We start from the raw sequence: 16,983 nt of genomic DNA on the forward strand, positions 1-16,983 counted from the left end.
AAGTTTATTTGAGTTTAGTCAGTGTATAGTACAGCTACCCATTTGGTTCTGAAGAACACAAATGACTTAAGATAAAATGTTGCCAGTATACAAAGCATTCAAAAGAGGCAGGGAAATATCCTATGCAACTTGATTCCAGTTAGAACATTTCTAATGTGAGTCTACCAGCTGGGTTTTAACAGGTAGACAACAAATCTGAGTCAATGACAAAACAACTGTCTTTCTTAAGATAAACTATGGAAACAGCTTGCTTACAAAAACATCAGCCAATTCAAGTTCATTTCATCATAAGTCTTACTAGGTTTAAGGTATGTGATCATTTGGAGATTCAGCTGAAGTGAAAGGATTTCTGGATGACAGATGCAATCTCATCATACATCGTTCATTTCATTTCTAGCTCCTTACTGCTCCTGTCAAAATACTCTTTACCTCACAGGATATACTTCAACCATCACTTCTCAGGAATCCTTTTCTGATTCCCTCCAGGTACTGCGTGCTCTCCCTCCTCCTCACCCCATGGGCACTCAGCGTGCGATTCTCTTGGGGCACCTGACTTTCTTCAATCTTATATTAGTCATTTGTGCTTTCATCAACCCCCCTCCTTCTTGTGGAGAATGAAAGGGACTCTATAATGGCAGGGACTCTGCAGCCAGACTGCCTGGGTTATGATCCCAGTTCTACCATTTGTTAAGAGTGAACAAGTTACTAAATCTCTCTAAGCCTCAATTTCCTCATATATAAAATGGAGACAAGAACATACCAACTTCCTAGGGTCGTTGTGAGGGTTCAGTGGAATAATACATGTGTATCAGGATGCTAAAATGGAAGTCTTGACTGAGGCACCTGGATAAAATAGATCTGATATTTTAAAACAGGAACTAGAGCAACCTGTATCTTTTCTTAAAGTAGCCATCTGGAAACCAGTTTCTTAACTCTTAAGCTGTTCATGTGGGGATACAAAAGTAGAGATTGAGGAGAAGTTTTAAAAGAAGACTTCTGTGGAGACAGCTATTCTGTGAATGTCACCCACTCTACGGAGAATGCCCTTAGAGAGGACATTCATCCTACTTTCATCTCAAGTCATGAGGAAACCACCTGGACAGATGAATATGCATCCCTAAATTTTGGAAGGACTGTAATGTGCTTATTATATTATTTAAGACTATGCAATTCTGTTATAGAAGACAAGAAAAATGAATAGGATGGAGGTTAAAAAGATAGGATATTAGTAACATCGAAGACATGTTAAAGATAGTAAGTGGATTATATGATTCTTAAAAAATGGAACAAGAGTTTTATGGATAGAAAAGGATGGAAAGACCAAGTCATAAGGTAATGGATCATGCCACCTCCAGACTGACAGGTATGTTACCCCTAAATTGTTCATCCGCCTGTGATATCCATTACGGTCCCGTTATGAACCCAGTGTGCTCTTCCCAAGAGACACTCATAAAATCCATTGCTGCTCAACAAGCTAACTGGAAAGCTATGGCTAATGGCCAGGCCCCTGTGTCTCTGACAGAGGAAGCATATTGTCCCTAAGCACTGTCTTCTCAAAAACATGCACAACCTGAAAGTAGAGAATTATGTTTTATTTGGTGGACTTTCTGAGGACTTCAAGCCTGGGAAGCAGCCTCTCAGATATCTCTAAAAGACTGCTCCCAAGGGGTAAGGGAGGAACCAGGATATATAGGAGTTTTGCAAAAAGACCAGGTAGTCAGAACATCAAAAAATTACTGTTAATTAAAGAAAATTAGATATCTCAAGTTAATGAATTTAACGTTTTTCTTTGTATGGGAAGATGCAAGAGTCTGGGCCTACTGACATCATTCTTCGTTACGCACCTTAGCTATCTAGGGCCAGTATCCTATTCCTTCCCATCCTGAGTCTCCCCAGGGCTCACTGTCCTGGGTGGCTATCGTGGCTTGATGGCTGCAGCATTCTTTCTTTACTGATATGGCTGGCAACATTTTTCATTCACACGGGAAAGGAAAAAATATCTTAATTTTCAAGCAAGATCAGGAGTTTTACTTTTACTTAGCACTGGACATTCTTATTACTAGATTGACACCAAGCGTATGACCTGTGAGAAACCAGAGAAGTCATAGGGCTTGCCTAAGTTTTCACTTGGGAACACAGAAGAACTAGTCGCACTGAACAAAAAGAAAGGAGTGATGGAGGAAAAAAGATAAAATTATCGATCACAACCCATAAGTTTTGCTTGTTCAATACAGTGTTTACGTATGGAAACTGCTTAGAACAGTACCAGGCACAAAATACTAAATAAACATTAGCTATTATTACTATCTGTGCCATTGCTACCATGATACCTTGTACACAGTAACAGCCTGATAAACCTTTATCAAGTTAAACTGAATTCAGTTCAAGTATTCAAGGGGCTGTTGCATAGTTTATCGGATCTTTAAGGTCCAGAGCAAAAAGTAAAGTGCCTGGAACATTTCTGAAGCTCTCTCCTGAAATCCACAGGTCATTAAGAAGAAAAGGGAATACCCTAAAGCATCCAGAGGTCTTTTTTTTTTTTTTTTTCTGGGCTGATATTAAATGGGTGTCATAACACCCAGAGGATCAAAGGAAGCCATTTCCTCTACTAGGCTTGGATTTTAAAAATAATTTCTTTATCCCTAAAGCTGAGATCCTGCTTATTTGGGAGTGAGAGCTAAAGGAATTTAGCTTTGCCCGTAGAGAATTGCCTGTAGAGAATAGTCCAGAGCATACTTGTGGGCCCTATATGCACAGACGCCCCCCTCGGCCCTCAGGTTTCCCTGACCCTTGTAGAGCCTAGGCATAAACCACGCTTTCTCACTCTGTTATAGGAGGCAGCTCAAATTTACACTTCACTATATCCATATTGAAAAGAAATTACTTATTTTCAGCATTGATTCCCTGCTTGCTATTTCCAGAGACTGCCTTCCAGCAGGGAGGCAAAAGTCATTGAGTTGGACTCTAATTTCATCCCCTGAAAATAAGGCTCAGTTGCTTAAGGCTAAATTCTATTTTAAAGGAAGGCACATTAGATGAAACACTCATATGGGAATTTTTTGGATTTTCTTTAATTGGAGTATAATTGCTTTACAATGTTGTGTTAGTTTCTGCTGTACAGCAAAGTGAATCAGCTATACGTATATGGATTTGTTTTTGTTTGTATATTTTGACAACTTTTTTTTGCCATCATATCAAATACTATAAATTTTCTTGCTTCATGGGCCTTTTTTTTTTCAGCATGGGCAAAATACTGGTAAGATGATTCTACCGTCTATCGACAATCAGTTAACTGCCCAAAAGAAGGTCTAAAGATCTATAAAGGTCCACATCTCTATTTAACTCTTTTTAAAAGGATTTTATTTAGCAGTATGATAGAACTCTCTGAAAAAGCACACGTTTAAAATGAAGGTTTTTATTCAGTAACCTTGCCAATAAACCATTCACAAAATTAACACATAAGTCTTCATTTTGATAAGCAGTCAGAATTATTTTGAGCTAATAGCAAGGAATCTGAAACTGTTTGCTTGATTCTTACTGGACTCTATTCATCCTAAGAGAAAACCAAAAGCACTGACTGACTCACTTGAGTGGGGTTCCCATGTGTATGCTGTGTGTACTAGAGCAATCAGGCAAAGCAAAGACAACCTATTAAACAAAATGACTTTAAAACGTACTCTGAAAGTTAACAACTACCTGAGTAAACTCCTTGGTTATTAATTTTCTATCACTTCTACTAGAAAAAAAATATTTTTAAGAATTACCCAAGCCATTAAAATGATTCTAGAGACAAACCCTCAGTTTCTAACAAATGTATACTTAGGGTGGGGGAGGGATGGACTGGGAGTTTGGGGTTAGTAGATGCAAACTATTACATATAGAATGGATGGACAAGGTCCTACTGTATAGCAGAGGGAACTATATTCAGTGTCCTGGGATAAACCATATGGAAAAAAATATAAAAAAGAATGTACATATAGGTGAAACTGAGTCACTTTGCTGTATAGCAGAAATTAACACAACATTGTAAATCAACTATACTTCAATTAAAAAATATTGATGTTTATTTCTAATTAGAAAAGGAATACATGTTTATTGTAGAAAATTTGAGAACTGTAGAAAAACACAAAGAAAAAATTACAGCTCCCATAATTTTTAGTGTATTTCCAGATACACATTTTTTTGCATTGATATCATACTTTACATACTGTTTCATAATATGCTCCTTTCACTCAATATATCATAAATAACTTCCCACTATATTAATGTACACTATGCTATGTATTCCAAAATTTAGCTAATCTCCCACTATTGCAGTTATATGGCTTTCATTTTTTCTTTCCATTTCAAATAACACTGGGGTAAATATTCTTGTAAGTCTGTTTCAACATCTCTCATTGTTTCTTTAGAATGAATTCTAGAAATAGAAATGTTGGATTATGGATATGAACATTTTCAAGGCTTATGACAGAAAATGTACTTTAGTGGGATTTTTAAAAAAATTTTACATTTCTAAAAACAGTGACTCAACTGAAATGGCTAGAGTCATATTCTGGATGGTTTCCTCATGCAGGAAGGGTCCCAAAGCTGAGCTCCCCAGTACCCGGTTAGCTTATAAAATGCTGGTGTGAACTGTTTACGCTGCCACCACCATTGCAAGCAGTAAGCTTGAGCCTGTCTCGTGCGCCAGCACACCTGCTCCCCTCTCTTGCCAGCCTGCTGACTATGGCAGGGAACTAGAGAGACCAAACAGGTCAGCAACCCAAGGTGACTCTAGCCATTTCCACTTGCTTCTCCACTTTTCTGCACATATGGTCTCCAACACACTTGTGAAATGTCTCTGTCTGAATGTGAAAGACTGGGGGCCACTAACGAGTAGCTAAATACATTCAAAATGAAATGAGAATAACATCAAGCAACACTTTGGCAGTTGCCAGATTCCATTTTCAGAGTCTCTGCTTCGTACTTCTCATCAAAACCAAGTTAGAGTTTCACAGCAAAAGAGATAGATTACTGATAATTGTGAAAGATGATTTTTTTGAAGTTAAGAACCATACTTGACCTCGGGTGATATTAACCAAGCTGCTTGTGTTATACAATTAGTTAAGAAAAAATGAAGTGGGGCTTCCCTGGTGGTGCAGTGGTTAGGAATCCGCCTGCCAATGCAGGGGACATGGGTTCGAGCCCTGATCCGGGAAGATCCCACATGCTGAGGAGCAACTAAGCCCGTGTGCTGCAAGTACTGCCTGTGCTCTAGAGCCTGCGCAACACAACTACTGAGCCCATGTGCCACAACTAGTGAAGCCCGCGCACCTAGAGCCCACGAGACACAACTACTGAAGCCTGCATGCCTAGAACGCGTGCTCCACAAGAGAAGCCACAGCAATGAGAAGCCTGTGCACCGCAACAAAGAGTAGCCCCCGCTCAGCCGCGTGCAGCAACAAAGACCCAACTCAGCTAAAAATAAATAAATAAATTTATGAAAAAAATAAGGTGATGTTGAGGCATCAGCAACAGCCCTCCTCACCACCTAGTTGAGGCAACAGCAACCTCCCTAACAGAATCCTTTGGAGCCTCGCTAACAATCTTTCTAAGGAACAGTCATCACTGGGCCATAAAGAACTTTTCCCTAGGAGGCCACAAAATGAATCTATTTTCATTGAGCCTTTAATTAAAAGACCGAGACTATCAAACCAAAGTAAGGTTTTATTCATCTATTTGGTTGTGGAAGGATTAAAAGTGGAATGTTTATTGGAAAAATAAATATATTTTTAAATCACTCACACATTTTAATTTACTGTTTACAATAATCCTTTCTGTTCATAAGTAATAATGTTTTGACTATATTCGAAAAGATAGCAGTTGTTCTGGAAATTTTATTTATACACAAATAGCAGAATTTTTTAAGTCAAAGGCAAAATAGTGCTTAATCTAAGACCTAATCTAAATGGCCATGTCGATTTGGTTAGATAAATGTATCAACTTCCATTTCATTATGAAGGATGAAGTAATCTGTACTACCACTTCTTCTGAGCACAACTTTAAAAACCTGGATAAAAAAATGAGGGAAAAACATTTTTAAAACGTTAAAGATGCTAGTGAGTGAAGAATTGCTTAGCCAAGATCCCAGAGAAGCTGGAACTTCGGAGAGGTGAGTCTGTCATTGAGGCTACTACTGCCCAAGAGGAATTTGCCAAGCAGTGCTATTAACAGCTTCTCTAAGCTACAGGATGGAAGTTTAGAATTCCGGCTTCCAGGGGAAGACAGGAGACTTGTTCTTCATGGAATATTCATTTGTATCTTTTGACTTTTATATTATATAGAGGTATCACATTAAAACAAAACAAAACAAAAAGATCTAAGGACTATCAAATGCTCTGCTCCAAACCATTTAGAGAATAAAAATAATAAATCATATGTTTTTAAAGTCAACAGGCATATATCTATATTCTAATATTTCAAATATAAAAATCAATGTTATCTTGAGACTTATGAACACAGCGCTAGAATGTACACTTCTGTTATATTTTATTCCACTTTTAGGAATCTAGACATAAGGCTTGGAAAGCCATATACTTTTTTTGTACTATAGAATATAATTCTAAAAATAATAAAAACTTGTTTTTAATAATCAGTTAATGCCCCTAGGATAGAAGGCAACCAACACCTAAGTCTCTGATGGTTTTACTTTACAAATCTGTACAAGTATTTCCTTCCATTTACCAGTAACAGTTTCCATTACAGTTACCACCTTACTAAAATCAGGTCATGAGTTTAAAAGGTTAGAAATTATAATTGGAACAGTATTTCTCTTCCTGTAACAGAATCACAGGTAGAATCTAGATATTCCTTATTCATCTAAAGATAGACTGTTTAGGGACTTCCCTGGCGGTCCAGTGGTCAAGACTCCGTGCTTCCACTGAGGGGGTGCAGGTTCCATCCCTGGTCGTGGAACTAAGCTCCCCGCATGCTGCATAAGATAGACTGTTTAAATTGAACCTCACAGGCTCACCAATGATATCATTAACTTTGTGATATACTTTAGAGACTACAGATGAAATCCCAAACTTTTTAATCCACCAGATTCTCCCAGGAAGATAGCATTGTGAATTTCTAGTAACATTTTTCCATTTTGATGCAGAAAATGAGTTCAAGTGGTTTAAGAAAGTGACTTGTACAGCAGTAAAACCATCAGTTCAACTGAAGGGATGAACTGCTTATTGGTGCAAAAAAGTAAGCCCCTGATTTGCACAGCATGTCCAGTCTGAGACTACATACCTTAAAAAGAATACAAAAAAAAAAAAGTTACTGTGAAAGACATCAGTAAAGAATATAAGGTAGAAAAGTGAGACAGCTAAGATATCTGAGCCCAGATGAAATAAAGAATATAGGAGCAATAACTGTAAGAACAAACACATAAAAGATTAATGAGGAACATAAATGCCATCTGTTTTCCGTGTTCCTTAAAGGCAGTGTTGAAGGCATCTTATTGTTTTGATGTAACCCAGCATTCCTTCTCTATACTCTGGTAAACACCTCTCTCCACCCATGTGGTTTAGGTGGGATCCACTCCAGTCCCAGCTCCAGAGGTAGCTGTCATTCACAGTAGCCCATCCCTCTGGGGTTAGATGGGAACTGAGATGGCTAGGTAATCAACTTAGAGATGCTTAGGGGAATTTTATGCTTAGGGTATCTAGAAAAGAAAAACTGTGGGAAGCTATTTTGTGACTTTGAGAAAACTGAGATACATTTAAATTGTCTCCAGAAACCACCTCCCATTCTATATTATGAGTACCACACTGGATTATATCCTATTTCAATACCTCTGCTTATGTGTGGAGAGGCAGTACAGCACAGGAGTTTTTTGTTTGTTTTTTGGGGTCATGCAGCACAGCTTGTGGGATCTTAGTTCTCCGACCAGGGATTGAACCCGGGCCTTTGGCAGTGAGAGTGCAGAGTCCTAACCACTGGACTGCCAGGGAATTCCCTAGCACAGGAGTCAAGAGCACAAACTATAGAGCCAAACTCTTGGCCTTAATCTCAGCTCTGCTTCTTACTAGCTGTGTGACCCTGGGCAAGTCATTTGAGCTCTTTGTGACTTGTTTCCTCATCTGTAAAATGGAAATAATAGTAGAGCCCACTTAATAAGGTTGAGGTTTAAATGAATTAATACATCTAAAGTACTTAGAATAGTGCCTGGAACAGGGTAAGTAGTATATAAATGTTAGCTATTGTTGTTGTAAGGACTAATAAGTAAAACATGCTTAGAACAGTGCCTGACACATAGTAAACCTTGCATAATATTATCCATTATTAAGAGCATTCATTCAGCCATTCAACCAATATTTACTGAGTACCTTTCCTGTGCCAGGCCAATAATGTCTTCACTCTAGACCAGTGGTGTCCAAAAGGAATATAATGCAAAACAAATGTGTGCCAAGTATGTAATTTAAAATTTTCTAGCAGTCACGTTAAAAGAGTAAAAAGAAACAGGCAAAATTACTTCAATAAAATATTTTAATCCAATATCCAAAATATTATTTCAACATGTAATCAGTATTAAAAATTGAGATATTGGACATCATGTCATTCTAAATCTCTTCATCTAGTGTGCATTTTGCACGTATAGCACATCTCATTTCAGACTAAAGCCATATCTCAATGCTCAACAGCCACATGTGGCTGGTAACTAACATGCAGTTCTTGACATGAAAGGTTAGGGAAAGGAGGGAAATGTTCTTTGTCCTCCGGCCCATCCTGCTACTAATTATCTATATAATCTGTCTATCTGAAATATATATAGTATAATATACATATAGTTATATATAATATATGTATTTTTTCGGTTTGCAAAGCCCTTTCACATTTGCTATTCGTTGTTTCATTTAATAGGAACATGCCTCACCTTGAAGGATGGATTAGATTTTAAGAGATGGGGAAAATTCCCATCAAGAGGAAACAAATGAGCAGAAGCAACAAGGAAGGAAAACCAGGGTTCTATTAGGAAATCAGTCACAGAGATAAACCTAAGAAAATATATCAAGGAAGCTCTCAATGCCAGACCATGGAGGCTGGGGTGTGAATTGTCAGGTGGTAGGGAGAAACTGAAGATGTGAGCAGGAAAGAGGCAAACTTGGATTAAACAAGTGGCTAAACATAGCATGAAATGGAGTGGGAGAGGCTAGAGGTAGTTCATTAGGGAATCACTGCATAAAAATCTCAGGAAGAAATAATCTAGATAGAGGGATGAAGAGGAAGAGAGAGCCTAGCAGTGTCTGGTACTCAGGAGATCCCAATATTAGTTCTCTTCCTCCTTTGGTGATTGGGAGATTTTTAGGGAACTTTTAGATCTCTCTCTCTTTCTCTCTCAGTCTGCCTCTCTCCCTCCCTCTCTAACAACAAACATCTGAGTACCTACTACCTGCCAAGGACTATAATAGACCTTGAAGATATAAGAGGGAACAAAGCAGGTAAGATTCCTGACCTCTTACATCTTATATTTTCTGGAAAGAAACAAACCGATTGTGACATAAAATATTTTCACATCGTGGTAAGTACTATGAAGAAAATAATCATGGAGATGATTGGCCAGGAGAAGGAATTCAGAAGTGGTGACAGTTAAGCTGAGATCTAAATGATGAAAGGAGCTGGATGTGCAAGAAGTCAGGGGAAGAGTGTCCCAGGTAGAAGGAAAAGCATGTGCAGAGCCCTGCAGGCATGAAAAAACTTGGATGCTTGAGACTAAACATCAATGTTGCTAGCACAAAATTTGGGTGGGGATTGTGGCAGGAGGTGTAGCGAAGGGGGCGATCAAATGGACAGGTCATGATGGGCCTGTAGACCAGGAAAAGGAACTGGATCTTAAGAGCAATAGGAAATCACTAAATTTCAGTATCTAAAAGGTTGCAAGCAATGATTTCCATTTTACGATCACTCTTGCTACAGTGTGAAAAACTGCTTAAGGCTGGTAAAGGTGGAAGCTGGGATTTCAGGTAGAAAACAACTAGAGAAGAGCAGGTGAGAGATGATGGTGGCATGGCTTGTGTTAAAGAAGGTACTTGGGAAAATTAATGACCCCACTCCAATGTGTGCAGGAAAAAACCCTCTGTGCTGCAAAAATTTCAAATGAAGGATGTTGTTTTGTCCTATTATGCACTTTTTTGGGGAAAACTGCTACTGAAAAAGTCAACATGAAAATAAATATTTGTTTATTCTAGGTATTGGAACATACAATCTTAACACACATTGTTAAACGTAAAATATTATTTCCGAAATGGAATTTTCAGTTTCATTTTAGTTAAGGTGATTAGAAACTTTCTGAGGAGACAACGCATGACTTGAGAATTGGGGGGAAAAAAATTAGGACTCCATGCAGAAAGAACATCCAAGTACAAAAGCAAACGGGCAGGAATGAGACTACCATGGTCAAGGACCAGAAAGTAGCCCAGTGGCTGGAGCCGAGTAAGTACCCATCAGCACAAGGTACGTGGGCCATAGTTAATCAATCAGCACAAGGTACGTGGGCCATATTTAATCAGTCAGCACAAGGTACGTGGGCCATATTTAATCAATGACCACGAGACAGCTTCTCATTCATCTGTCACCTCCACAGTGCTGGCAATATCACGAAGTAGCCAGTAATAAAAAGCAAGCAGAGAAAGGTCTCGAGCTACCCCGCGCTACAGTATTTTTCAGCTGTCTCACAAGAGCTGATAAAAACTCCATCCACTTCTAGCGAACCAAGCGTAGAAACACCGATTCTAAAGAGAATGAGTACATTGTCTAGATAGGGCCTGTGTATTCCCGAAGTCTTGACCGTAAAGCTCTTTTCGGATTGATCACCGCCTCCATCCGCAAGGCACTTCCCTGCACACCCTGAAAGATCCACAATTCTGGAAAATTCTCAGGAACCTCCTCCTGCCGGCGGTTCTCCAAGTCACTTCACACGTGACCTTGCCTCCCCAACCCTGGGCCCTTCAAACAACTAGAAAGCAGCGTAACTTCTTCCGGCAGCGCAAACTAGCTCTCCAAACTCCACTGCCGAAGGAGCCAGGAAAGCCCGCGTTTACAGGCTAAATCCGCAACGTCACATCCTGTCACCTGCCCCAGCCTCCACCTTACATCGAAAATCACCAGCATGACGAGACCAAAACGCCCGTCGGGGGCGTGTCCCCCCAGAGCCAATGGGCTCTGTCCACCTCCTTCCTCAGTCACTGTTTTGTCTATTCGTGGCCTGTGACGTCAGAAGGAGGAGCGCGGAGGGAGATACGGAAAGTGAGAGGGGCCAGGCCTGACAGTCACTCTGGAGGCGGAGGAGGAGGAAGATGGTTTACATCTCGAATGGTGAGTTGGAGAGGCTACGTGGGCGACCTCCGTCCTGGGAGGCTGAGCCCCGGGTTTCTTCCATCCTCCCCGGCGTCCCGGTGCCGCTTTTCCGGGCACGCCCCGCGGCCAGGCGGAGCTGGGGGCGAAGTCGCCCGGGCCTGCGGCTCGTCGGCCGAACGTCCCTGAGCCGCGGCGGGGGCCAATGTCCCCGTGGTGACGGCGGTGCCGAGTGCCCGGCGTCCTCGCCCTTCTGGAGCTTCTGCTTGTGGGTCTCGGAAAGTGGTCTTTCCTGTCGGGCGTCAGTGTTCTCAACTAGAAAAGACCACAGTGTTCACAGCGTTACGTAGCGCTTGTGCCTCGGGCACTTTTTTTTAGCGTTGTTCGTTTGTCCGCTCATTGTCTTAATGTCGCCCTATCCGGGTGATACCCTATTATATGTTTTGCGGGTGGAGACTGAGGCGCAGCCGGATTAAATAGCTTGCCCAGGATTACAAAGGTAGTTCTAATGGCTCAGCCGGGTTTCTAACGCAGGTAGGCTGACGTCTGCGTTCTTACGGTTTTCTACTACGCTGCGTCTTTCTGTAATGTGTAGGAGAGTTGAAGAAAAGCTTTGGATAGGCTTTTTCTCCCAGCAGGGGTAGCTCGTCACGCATGTAGCTTTCTGCCCTAATTTCAAGGGGCACAGGGAGTATCATTACTCCCTGTAGGAAAAAGTTGATTATTCCTGGAATGGAGAAGCTGAGAGAGACTTAATTCAGTGACTCCCCAAAGACAGTGGATGGAAAGGAAAGACACAGTATGACTGGGTCAGAACAGTGTCAGAACTGCCTGCCCACTTGTTTGACTCAGGTGAAATAAATGCCTTGGTGCACTCTTAACTAGTTCTTGCATCTCTGGAACCAGGTCCTGGTTCTATTTGAGTCATCTGTTTATCTTCAGAGACCATGGAGGTAGTGAGAAATCTTCTGGCTGAGTGCATTTTGCATTTCTTTGCTTTTCAAAATCTCACTTTCTCTTCTTCCTTGTCTCTTACTTAAAAATCTTTGAAACAAGTAGGTTGATGGACACTGAAGATCAAAGTTTCATCTTCGTTTTGGGCACTTGCAGACTTTGTGTTATATTCTTTGTGGTTAAGGCTGGCAGCTTCTATTATCTATTGAATAATTCTTTGTATTTGTAGTGTGTCTTTTTGTGTATGCATTGTTGCTTTTGATCTACATAAATAACATAAAGGTTCTACTAGGGCCTCTAATCTCACTTTTATAGTTGAGAAATGGCCAACTGCATTCAAGCAACTTATTTCTCTCTGAGGATATTGGGAGGGGAGGTTTCTGCCTTCAGAAACTGGGAAGAAAAGCGCAAAAAAGTCAGAATGGTACAAATGCATGCAATATGTTCTTTAGAATCGCAAAGGAAGAAATTGACGGGTTCCAATTAGATCTGTTTCCTCCCTCCCTCCCTTCTTGCCATTGCGCGCAGGCTTTCCCTAGTTGCTGCGAGTGGGGGCTACTCTTCGTTGCGATGTGCAAGCTTCTCATTGCGGTGGCTTCTCATTGCAGTGGCTTCTCTTGTTGCGCAGCATGGGCTCTAGGTGCGCGGGCTTCAGTAGTTGTGGCTCGCGGGCTCTAGAGTGCAGGCTCAGTAGTTGTGGCACAGGGGCTTAGTTGCCCTGTGGCATGTGGGACCTTCCCGGACCAGGGATCGAACCCATGTCTCCTGCATTGGCAGGCGGATTCTTAACCACTGCTCCATCAGGGAAGTCCTAGATCTATTTTCTTAGAAGGACTGTACTAGCATTTCATAGTTGATAAAAACTTTTTCTTACTGTCAAGTGACTTTTTTTTTTCTTAACAATTCTATATGATGACTATCCTTGGAATACTTTTTCTCAGAGAAGGAAAATGTCACATCACCCAACGAAGCAGAGCTAGTAAGAGGCAGAACCAAGCCTATCACTCACACTCTGTCTTTAAGTGTAGCCCCTTTTTCTCAGTAGCTCTGTGAGGGCTCAGGTCCAAGTGGATACCTGAAAGTAAGCTGGTCAAGGAAAGAGGAGAAGTAAACTGGGCATGGCAGTGAGTGTTGAAGCCCTTGGGAAAATGGAGAGGAGAGGTAGTTGACAGATGGCTCGTCTCCCAAAATATTCTAACCTGTTGATGTGCAAGACTGAAACTCTAGAGTATTAACTTTTCCTGATGTAGCTTCTATTATTTAAAGTGGTTTGAAAAAATATCCATTTTTCTGTAAGATAAAACTGGAGTCTGTAATTCGGATCAACAGCATTCTGTTAAAGAAAAATAGTGGTCATTTTAATGAGCAAGCCAAATTCTCTTTAGTACTTAGAGCCCACGAATTCTTTGATATATAAAAATTTTAACATAACAGCTGATCCTGAAGATTTTAAGGGTATGTATAAACAGTCTTTTTATATAGGCAAGAGACTTTGCAAGTGAAAGAGATACTCAGAACACATTTAGGAAAATGGAAGTGGCGTGAGCATTCTTTATATTCACTCATCTCATTTGTTTCCTCAAAATACTTGAATAAAGGTATTGTACACCCATGTTCATAGCGGCATGTTCACAGTAGCCAAAAGGTGGAAGCAACCTAAGTGTCCATCAATAGAATGGATAAACAAAATGTAGTATATACTTACATTGGAATATTCAGCAGCCTTAAAAAAGGAAGGAAATATTGACATATGCTGCAATATGGATGAATCCTGAAGACATTGTGCTAAGTGAAATAGCCAGTTACCAAAGTACAAATATTGTATGATTCCTCGTACAAGGTTCCTAGAGCAGTCAAATTCATAGAGATAGAAAGTAGAATGGTGGTTTTCAGGGGCTGGGGGAAGGGAGAAATGAGGAGTTAGTGTTTAATGGGCGTGGAGTTTTAGTTGGGGAAGATGAGAAAGTTCTGGAGGTGGCTGACGGTGATGGTTGTATGACGGTGTGAATGTACTTAATGCCATAGAACTGTACACTTAAAAATGGTTAAAATGGTAAATTTTTTTGTGTGTATTTTACCACAGTAAAAAAAAAAGAGAAAAAAAAAACCTTGAAATGTCACCCAGCAGAAATTACAAACTATAGGAGGCATAATTTGACATATTAAAGGAATGACCTCTAGACCACAGAACTTCACTTCCCTAACCTTTCCTTAGAATGATGTACACATAACACACCTTTCCTTGCGTAGACTATTTGGAACAGTGAACAAGTTGAAAACTGAGCCTATGATTGTTACCTAACTGATTAAATGTAATGCATCTTGTGTCAGGGGTTTGTTGCACTAACTGAAGTTTCTTTATTCTTGTCTATAGGACAAGTGTTGGACAGCAGGAGTCAGTCCCCATGGAGATTGTCTTTTATAACGGATTTCTTCTGGGGAATAGCCGAGTTTGTGGTTTTGTTGTAAGTATAGTAGTCCTCTTAACAGCCCTGATATTTAAGTTCAGCTTGCCTGAAGCACTTTTTAATTGTAATTTTTATTAATAGCTTTTCTAAGGGAGATGAAGACTTGTGTAGTGATAAAACTGCCCCAAACATCTTTTATGATTATGAATATGTTCTTTGAGTTAGTAAGCTTAACCATGTCTTAGCCGTGGTGGTAACCATTTCAGCCTGCAGCTATGGGGCCAGACCTGCTCGTTCTGCTGCCAGATGACAGCACTTTGCTTTCTCTCTACTGTTCCTGCCTTCAGTGTGTATGTGCAACTTTTATGGCATAGTATACAACAAGTAAACAAGGGGAATTAGATCTTGACTTTTAAAAGCTCCCAAGGCATAAACTTTTTTTAAATGAAGGATTAGCATCGATACAGAGGAGACAAAAATTTAAACTTCACCATAATTTCAAGCAATTCTTAGTTAAATTCATTTTTTGGTCTTTCATATGCTGTTTGTTTTATGAAAATTGTTCATCTACTAACAAGTCTTACTCATCCAAAGTTTGAATATACATTTGAGTGTCTCGTGGGCAGAGAACTGCAGATATGCAGAGATGTGGGATGTCTCCTTACTTCATTGATTTTAATATCAGTAAATGTCTTCTTTTTACAAGGGGCCTTGCGCTGGGCATGATTGTGGGAGGAGGACGTCAGAGGAGATTATTCCAGGTGGAAGAGGCACAGCAAAGATGGCAGAGAAATTTGAAAATCAGCCTATGCTCTTTATACTTAATTTGATTGTAGCTCTGGTTTAGAAAGATTAATCTGATGGCTGCATGTGGCATAAATTAGACGGGGTAAAATGGAAGAAACCGTTCCATAGAGAAATACAACAGGGGACAGAGAGGCCTAAGTTAAGTTAGTCATTGCAAAACTTCTTTGCAATCTCTTACAAATTTCACCTCCATATTGTTTATTTAAAATATTGTTTTAATTTAGTTAAATCCTTCCCGCCCCACAAATAAAATTCCATTTAAACGGATTCCCAGAAAGCCCTGTGCCTCTGGCACACCAGTTCAGCCCCTCCTTCCCCAAGGTAACATTAGGTAGGCTGTTGGCACAGGAAATGGACATGCAATACTATAAAAGCAGACTCTGGGACTTGACAACTGATACAGAGCAGAGGCAGGAAGTTGGAGATGACTCTGGTTTCAGAGTCATTGCTAGACTCTGTCTAGAAGAGTTACAGCAAACAAGGAAGACAAGGAATGGTGGCTTTGGCACGGAACATAGAACACTCTGTTTAGACTTGTGCTTGCGCTCGATGGTGTTGTCCAGCTGGCTTCAAGAAATGTGGGTTTGGAGCTAAGTTAGGGTAGTCATCCTTCCAGAGATGATAGTTGGAACCATGGAAATGCATTTTATAATGTTGAAAGTGGATCTTCTGTTGTTTTCTGCCCATCGTTTCAGTTTCAGAACTCTGTTTCAGCAAGATGTGAAAAAGAGAAGAGGCTACGGAAGCTCATCTGATTCCAGATATGATGATGGAAGAGGGTATAACTTTTTAAATTGATAAACAATGTTTTTACCCCTCTGTGTAATATAATTAAATTAGAGATAAATAGGCAGACAGACATAGTTAGGCTCATGGTAATTAAAGGCTTAAATTCTATTTCACAAAATTAATGTATTACTGTAAATTAAATCAAGTTGCCTTTGATTTGATAATCAGAGTTAATCTGACAAAGCTAAAATGTATATCAAATATCCTGTGGGAAAAGTCTAAATTAGAGGATGAAAACTGATGGCCAACATTAAAATCTAGAGGTTTCACTTCAGAATCTGGATTTCCAGCTGCTAATGAAAATCTCACGATCCAGCAGCACTGGGTGGGGACTGTGTTTCTATATGGCAAAAATCAGCTGGAGCTGCGTTTCAGTTGGACATTTATAGGAGGAGCTGTTCCGTTTATCCTAACCCTTGCTTGACTCACTTTCCTCATGTGCTTTATGTATCTGGTCTCTTTCAGTATTTGAATTTGTGACTCACGACCTAAATGGTAGTTCCTATTTTAAATAAAGAAGAGGGTCTATTTGAGTGCTTAAAAGGAATCAATTGAAGTAGTGTCTACTAAACAGTAGAAATTAACTTTTCTTATCTTAGGCCACCAGGAAACCCCCCGAGAAGAATGGGTCGAATTAATCATCTGCGTGGCCCTAATCCTCCTCCAATGGCCGGTGGATGAGGAAGGTAACTTAAAACCTGCA

General features: G+C 40.2%; 1 protein-coding gene across 1 annotated transcript; it reads left to right on the forward strand.

Moving 5' to 3' along the window:
* The first annotated feature begins 11,197 nt into the window (after positions 1–11,197).
* SELENOK (selenoprotein K) lies at positions 11,198–16,970 on the forward strand. Its single transcript, XM_060161572.1, has 4 exons — positions 11,198–11,343; positions 14,651–14,741; positions 16,187–16,270; positions 16,880–16,970. The coding sequence occupies exons 1-4, from the start codon at positions 11,325–11,327 to the stop codon at positions 16,968–16,970; spliced, it is 285 nt and encodes a 94-aa protein (XP_060017555.1). The 5' UTR covers positions 11,198–11,324.
* Positions 16,971–16,983: the final 13 nt, after the last annotated feature.

Source organism: Lagenorhynchus albirostris, chromosome 10, assembly GCF_949774975.1.
Source record: "Lagenorhynchus albirostris chromosome 10, mLagAlb1.1, whole genome shotgun sequence".
Lineage (NCBI taxonomy): Eukaryota > Metazoa > Chordata > Mammalia > Artiodactyla > Delphinidae > Lagenorhynchus > Lagenorhynchus albirostris.